This window comes from Gordionus sp. m RMFG-2023, unplaced genomic scaffold, assembly GCF_954871325.1.
Source record: "Gordionus sp. m RMFG-2023 unplaced genomic scaffold, tfGorSpeb1-WG-v2 contig_109, whole genome shotgun sequence".
Taxonomy (NCBI): Eukaryota; Metazoa; Nematomorpha; class Gordioida; order Chordodea; family Parachordodidae; genus Gordionus; species Gordionus sp. m RMFG-2023.
The window spans coordinates 6264-14659 of NW_027050816.1; the positions used below are offsets into that span (position 1 = coordinate 6264).

Consider the following 8396-nt stretch of genomic DNA (forward strand, 5'->3'; position numbering starts at 1 on the left):
AAATGATCAAGCAGAACATGGTTTAGGTAGGCTAGCATGCTGCCCCAGCATATGAATATGATATAGGGGACCTTAGCATTACATCAACAAAATATTTATTCTCATTTAGGCTTCTTTGTTATTATAGATTATGATGGGAAAGATATTAAAGAATAAAATAAAACATTTTGAGTTTGAAATATATTTAACTAATCACATTAAGCTATATGAATAATATTATTGGTGACAATTATATAAAAATTAAATTATACAAAATATATGTTTTTTTATATCGATAAAATATAATGTCAAGGACTTCGCTAAATTTTTTTGTTTGGACAGGCCATACTATTATTATAAGTAAGAAAGAGTTTATTTGCATAAAAGCTAGATGATTAAAAAAAATTTGATTTGATTACAAATTTGTGATACTTTTTGGCTAAAAATTTGCATAAATTATAAATGTTTAATCCTATGCTATATAAATATGTTTATCTAAAAATGTAGACACAACATATTATTGGAAAAAATATTGACTTAATATACTATTATTCAAAAAACAAAAGATGATAAAAAAATTGATGAAATTTCTGAAAGTCAAGGACATTGGAAACTAATTAAAAGCAAAATATTAAGGAAATTTTAGTTATAAAAATATTATTCTTGATATACTTTACTGGTTTAATTTGATAATATATTTATAAAAATGTTAAAAATTAATTCTCTATTCCTATGGGTAGGTATTATTTTATTTTATAAATATATAAGTGTTAAATAATAATGTTTAATAATATTAATTATAATGACAGATATTATTACTTTTGCATTCATTTCCTTGTCGAAGAATTCGCGTTGGATAGGCTGACCAACTTTAAAAAGCGTAAAAAAGAGACAGAAGCTAAATCTTAATTTTTACACAATTGATTTATAATTATTATTTTAAAAAAAATTTAATTATCCAATTATATTTTAATAATTTCTTATTTATATATCATTATCAATAAAAGAGGAATTAAACATAACATATATTGTAAACAAGGCGATATTTTTAAAAAAAATCTATTTGCATTGCTATAGGGATTATTTAGTTCCAATATGGTGTCCTTCTTCAGAAGCATCAGAACTTTTTTAATAGAAATATGGCGACCATTTTAACTTACCACTAAAATAGAAATAAACTCTATTTTTTAAAGTCTCATTATATTATTTCTGTTTAATAAGGATATCACGTGACTAAAAAACTGGGCTCTTATTTTAAGAATTTTTTTTTGTAAATAAAAAATTAAAAGAATCTTAGAATCCGTAAATTGTATAGGATTTTAGCTTGTTCTGAATATCGCGATGTTCCAGCCTAAGATCTCACGATTCATTTTATTATTTTGTGATTAGTTTAAATCTTAAAAGCCGGTGAGATTTAAATAACATGATACTTATCTCTCGCGCATATAAAGTATTTTTTTTATTTATGTGACATAGCGGAAAAGAAAGAAATATTGTTGTAATAGAACAAATTATCTTTGCATAATTTGCATTAAATTATTATATGCATTACTCTGCAATCACACTTAGCTCGAATTTTGCAATGGACATAGAGTTTTCAAAAATACAGCATATTTTGCATACTATACCGTGAACTCGTGCTAATGCAGGGTTCCTGCATTCACAGTTAAGGCGAATTCGTGGGGAAATATATGAAAATATGCAAAAATAAAACATATTTCGTAAAGTTTGTCGCTCATTAGTGCTATCTGTAAATGCTGGGTAACACCTCATTTACAGTTAACGTGTATTTGGCGGAGAATACAACAATGAAAGCGTATTTTTATAAAATTAACCGCGTATTTGCGCTAATTATGAATGAGAGGTTAGGCGAATCATATCATGAAACAAATTTTTTAAATTTGATTATGTAAATTAGAAGATAATTTAAGAAATCAAAGGGTTATATTTTTCTCGAGATGATGGCTATTTAGCACTATTATAACTTATAATTTTTTAATATCATTTTTTAATTTCTGGGGGAATCAAAAGATTTATTTTAAAGTTTAGAACGGAGAATGGAGATAAAATTAGACCATATCTAAAAGGAAATTTTGTCCAAGGGTATTAATTTTCTTTAGGTCCCTAAATTCTTCCGATTTCGTTATTTTTCTCTACTCTTGAAATGACACAAGAATTATTGACAGTAGCTTACTTTTGTAAAATTATGTTAGATAAATTTGGTCGATTCTAATAGGCTTTATTATAAATGGAAGTTGTAGGCTTTATAGGTGCTTACATCTACTTGGTTAAGCTTTTCTCCGAGATATTGAATTCTAATTCATAGCTCGAAGAGAACGGCTCCGCCATTCCAGAAGTGGATTCATTATTTTTTTTGCTAAACCTTATGTTTCTACGGCATTAGAAGGTATTTTTTTATCTTTCCAGATAAGGTCAAGCTGAAATACGTGAGGAATAAGATTTTTTTTTTCAAATCGGTTATATTTATGGTTTGTAACCAGAACCAGTTTATAAAATAATTCAGTAGAGTGGATATATATATATATACATTATTGATTTTTCTAAAATAGACATATTTTTTTAAAGATTAATAACATTGATTAGCACTACAAATGGTTTTTATTATTATAAGGCACAACTTGCTTTTCTAGATAACAGGAAGAATAATTAATTGTTCTTCAAGTTTAATCTTCAAGATTAAAGAAGTTTAATTTTAACCATGTAATTCGCGTTGACATAAAAAATATCCTAAAATTTTGATCTTATCTTCCCTCCAATTCGTATGAAGATTATGAATTAGGCGTTTTGTCGTATTGCGAAGATTGCCAAAAAAATCTCGAAGATTCTCAAAATTGTATTTGAAGTAATTATGAAAATTAAAGAGGTTAAAGATATATCGCAACAATTATCAACACTAAGAAAATTAAAAATTAAAGTATATATTATTTAATTTGCATATAATAATTAATTTTTTTTAGAAAACTAGGCAAAACAAAGAGTGCATATTTTATGGAGGATATGATTATGTCTTGCATAAACATGGAAAGAATGCTATATATTATACATGTAGAAGAAAATGTGGAGGAAGAGCTAAAATTTGTGGTACTGAATTTAGCATCACTGTAAAACATTTAGAAACATGCAAGCCAATTCAAAGTAAATAGTTATAAATATTTTACCATATATTATCCAATTAATATTCCAATTTAGATGATTCTCTAAGTCTAGCTTCTTGTTCTCAAGGTCCATCTGTGAACCTCCCTGTTCAAGGTAAATAATTGTGATTAATAATATATTTTAAATACTCAAATTTTAGGTATAAATATTTTACCACATATTATCCAATTAATATTCCAATTTAGATGATTCTCTAAGTCTAACCTCTTACTTTCAAGGTCCATCTGTGAACCTCCCTGTTCAAGGTAAATAATTGTGATTTATAAATTATTTTAAATACTCAAATTTTTATTTCTTTACACAGACTCTGATTGCCCTAAGAAAAGATATATATCGATATCAACACAAAGTGATTTTTATAGCTAAATATTTCATATAAATATATTTTAGCTGACAATACTCTATTAATGGATGCCTCTACACAGACAAATATATCATTATTTTCACCAAGTATAAAAAATTAAAAACTTAATTACTGAATCATGTGTATTTATATTATAGCATCAAATGTATGCACTGCAGAATGCTAAAGTAAAATATCAAATATATATTTACAATAATTTTTTAAAGCTTTTAATCTACAAGTTTTGGACATCACAAACAGTCCAAGTAAATTTCAATTATATATTTGTGCTATCTATTTTTTAACAAAGTTATGAACCCAGAGGTCTTGGAAGAAATAGATGCCCATGACAGAATTATCAATAGTCCAAGTAAATTTTTATTATATATTTGTGATATCCATTTTTTAACAAAGTTATGAACCGAGTGGTCTTGGAGGAAATAGATGCCTATAATGGTACCACTAGTCCAAGTAAATAGTATCTTATAGATATTTATATCATTTTTAAACATAGCTATCATTCAAAACAATCATAGTTTCATAAAATCCAAAAATAACAAAAACATGATATATTATAACAAATATTTATACGTTCATGATTTCGGCGACCTATATTACAAATGCAGAAAGAATAATTGTAAGGGTAGGGGTAAATTTGGGTCACATTTTACTGTGACCCAAACACATAACCACCTGGATGATGAAGAATATTACAATCTTCTTGTCACAATAAATAAACTAAAAGACCAAATAAATATAGACACTAATTTGAGTATTTTAAAGATTTATCAAAAAGTCATGCGGAGTAGATAATTGGATTTATATTGTATAAATCACCCAACGACTTTGCCAACTTTTTTGGCGGTCAAATCTATAATGGGTCGAGTTGTTTAGTCAACTAGACCTCCATTCCCTCTAAATAACTCAAGTATTATTTTACGTGAGGACTTATGTAATCTTATTATAATAATCGAAATAAAAATATATTATTTTTAATATTTTTGGTATATTATATATTTAAAATTTTCTATGACATAAATAATAAATAAATCCCTAAAAATATTATAAATACTTTATGTTCATTTTTAAATAAGTTCAATTTTCTGACCAGGTAAAAGCGTGCCACTTAAATTTTAGAAAAAGTTTTAAAAGTCAGACTTTTGAATAGTTAGGAAAGAGGACAAAGATATGATATAGTTAAGAAAATCAACTATCTTAATATGTGTTATATATTAATGTAACAATATTGGATAATAGGGTAGGTATATAGATTAATTAAACATTTACAGAAAAATACATTTTTGAACTAATATTACCTCAAGATAAAACTTTAAATATAAGCATAAAAAAATTTAATTTTATGATAAATAATTTATGTATTAACCCACAAAATTACTTATGATAAAATTCAATATTTATATAGTTTCAAAGCAGTGACGAAGCGTCAAATTCACTACTATGGAAGCAATAGAATTTTTATTTTAAGTCAAACCATAAAAAGATTAAAATATATAAATAAGTATAATTCGTCTTTTGAAAAATTTGATTATCTTATAAATTAATGAATTTATTTTAAATACTCTTTTGCAAATTAATATTTCAACTCCCAATAAAAATACTAGTCTCCCTTCATCTATGCTAAGAATGGGCTAATACTAATATTAAAATACCTGATTATTATAATCAACTCATCATTAAATATTCATTCTTATTATATGTATGTTATGTTCTTCACAAATAAATAATAAAAACTGTATTTTACAAACTATTCTAATTTAATTGGTAATGATAATTTAGAAGTATCTTGTATTTAAGATACTCTAATTAGGCAGAAGATACAAGTATCTTTTATCTTGTATCTTTTTGATATTTTGAAAAAGATATTAGTATCTATATCTAAGATTCATTTTTTCACAAAGAATCTGTATCTGTATCTAGATTCTTTTTCCGGATGACCTGCCCAACTCTGGGTATTGTTTATAATTAATAGGCGTCATGTCTAAGCAAGGATTTATAAATTCCTTTGCATGATAAGAATATCCTTCACAATCTTGAACTGATATCTATAGATAATGGGAAAAAAATGATATTTTTCTATATATGAGTTTTAATATTATATATATATTTTTTTATTATATTAGTCTTAATATTTTTATAATATATATTTATTTAAATTATATGCTCATACATATAACATAAAATTTGCATCTAAATATTTTTATTTTTTAGATAAAAAGGCGTTAAATAAAAGTATATCAAAATGTATCTTAAAAAGTATCTATAAACAGATACCTCTGAAATAGTATATAGATGCATATACTTTTTATACAACTCTGATAATCATAATAAATTTTCAATAACATAATTACAATTATTAAACATTAATTAAGTAAGGAAAAAAAATATAATAAAAAAAATAAGCATTTTTTTATTTTGCTTCGTCACTGATTCAAAGATATATTTATAGTATAATCGTGCTGTCTGTTATATATTAATAGATCTAGAAGAGTTTTCTAAAATATTGTAAATTATCTGCAATTTATAATATATTATCTTAATTAATTAAATTTTTTAATATATTCTTTTCTATTATTAATATAAAATATGATCATATATTTTATATACAATTATTATAATATTAATTGTATATAATCTATATTAATTACCATTTAGCAATTTATATTTATATTTAATTTTATTTAAAATAAAAAGTATATTTTAATTTATTTGTCTAATCTGTTACATCATTTCAAAATTATACAAATATTATAATCGCTTCAAAGATTAAAAATTATAAACATTTAAAAAAATTTTCTTATAAATTTAAATAACATTAATAATTATAAACATTAAAACAAATTTTTCTTATAAATTTAAATTCAAAAAGACAATTTTTAAGTTCACCTTCTTGGTTATTAAATTATTATTTGATTCTTTTCTTTTAATTTCCTAATTGTGTCAATACACCTTTGATATCAACCAGTGCACCGTTATAGAGAAATGGCACCCATAAACTCGGAACACACAGTTTATGGTAAGTTATGGATTGCGTCTCTAAATATTAACGGAATGAAAAATAAACTAACAGTACTGCTTAGAGATTTTGCATATATGAAATTAGATATAATTGGCATCCAAGAAACCCACTGCCCAGGGAATAATACTGCGGTTTTTAGTTTTTTTCTGGTACCACCTCTAATAGCTGGTCAGGAATCGCATTCCTAGCAAACAAAAAGATAGGAAAATCAATTATTAAATTTGTACCCATATCAGAAAGATGCGGCCTCCTATATCTAAACACAAAATTCAAACCGACAATAATTGTAAACATATATGCCCCTCCAAGAAGAAATGAAAGGTTAAATTTTATTGACACAGTCACTACCTTGATTGATTCCCTGCCTTTGAGATATAACATTATAATACTAGGAGACCTCAATCTGAAGATTGGCAAAAGCGTAGAATATATTAATACCAATACTATCGGTAACGCAACTATACAACAAACCAACAATGAAGATAGTAAAAAATTACTTGATTATTGTAAAAACAAAAACTTCAAAATAGAAAATACCTTCTTTCTCCATCGAGAAATAAACGCATACACCATCGTAAGAGCAAACCAAAAATCTCAAATCGATTTCATTATATCAAATATTCATGGGTGGTTTGATGATGTGATAGTGTCCACTATTATTAAATTGTCAGATCACAGAGCGTTAGTAGCAAAAATGACAATAAAAAATATATGGGGATATCGCGAAGAGATAGACCCAAATATGACAAGAATAAACTTCTTAAAACCTCTCCCAAACCGTAAACAAATAAAAGTAAAATCACAAGAGGATATACAACATTTTGATCGAATACTGGTCAGGAAGAGAGAAAATTTCCTAAATATAACCTCAAATGGGACTGTAGATATATGTTGGAATCTTTTCAAGAAGGATATAACTGAATCCTATAACATGTTACCAAATATAAATGTATACTTAAGGAGAGAGTGGTTATCAAATGAAACTGTAGGAAAAATCAGCCAGCTTAGAGAAGGCAATAACTTGAACAGAGAACTATGGAAAGAGATACAGAAATTGCTGAGAAGTGATAGAAGGAAATTTGTGGCAAAAAAAGCGTTTGAAATAGAGAAAGATATGAATGAAAACAGAATATATGAAGTTTATAATAAACTAAAATATTTCTGCAAACCCTACAGTTTCAAGAAGCTACCTTCTTTAGTCTTAGCAAATGAAAATGTAATTTCGGACCAGGATGAACAAATAGCATTATGGTTAGATCACTATATGTCAGTCTTTGATTCAAGAAAAGCCGTCTGCCAGATAAACACAAATGAGCATGAAACTCCACCCCCATCCGGTTTCTCCACTGAGGAAATCGAAAAAGTAATTAAAAAATTACGTAATAATAAAGCCCCTGGGCTTGATAATATAACAGCGGAACATCTAAAAACAGCACCCAAAACTGTATCCTCCTTCCTGTTATCTCTATATAACAAAATCTGGGATAGTGGAAAAACCCCTGTAGAATGGAATAAGTCCTATTTATGCAATTTTCCCAAATAAATGATCCAAGAGAGTTTAAAGACTATCGTGCAGTAGCCCTCACATCTACAGTGTCTAAGATTTTCATGGTCCTTTTAAAACAGGATCATGTCTTCAATCACACTTAATACCCTAATACATCTGCGCTTGTAGACCAAATAAAAATATTCTAGAGCCAATTTTAGCGTTAAAAATAACAATACAAAAAATGTTACAAATATAAAATCCCTGCCTTCTTCACTTTTATAGATTTTAGTAGAGCATTCGATACTGTGAATCACGAGGCCCTATGGAGGACACTCTTAGAAAGTGGGATCGAACCCAATATTATCTACATT

At 26.2% G+C, this 8396-nt stretch overlaps 1 protein-coding gene across 1 annotated transcript; it reads left to right on the plus strand.

The window, feature by feature from the left end:
- Window positions 1-3811: 3811 nt before the first annotated feature.
- Window positions 3812-8079, plus strand: LOC135930613 (uncharacterized). Its single transcript, XM_065467437.1, has 4 exons — window positions 3812-3869; window positions 3914-3970; window positions 4014-4148; window positions 6773-8079. The coding sequence occupies exons 1-4, from the start codon at window positions 3812-3814 to the stop codon at window positions 8077-8079; spliced, it is 1557 nt and encodes a 518-aa protein (XP_065323509.1).
- The last annotated feature ends 317 nt before the right edge of the window (window positions 8080-8396 follow it).

What these genes read in the sequence shown, in the direction of transcription:
- LOC135930613 (XM_065467437.1), top strand. Translation starts at nt 3,812, where the DNA reads ATGAACCCAGAGGTCTTGGAAGAAATAGATGCCCATGACAGAATTATC. An exon ending in CAGAATTATCAATAGTCCAA is followed by an intron (nt 3,870 to 3,913) that starts GTAAATTTTTAT and finishes TTTTTAACAAAG; the next exon opens with TTATGAACCGAGTGGTCTTG. An exon ending in GAATAATTGTAAGGGTAGGG is followed by an intron (nt 4,149 to 6,772) that starts GTAAATTTGGGT and finishes TACCCATATCAG; the next exon opens with AAAGATGCGGCCTCCTATAT.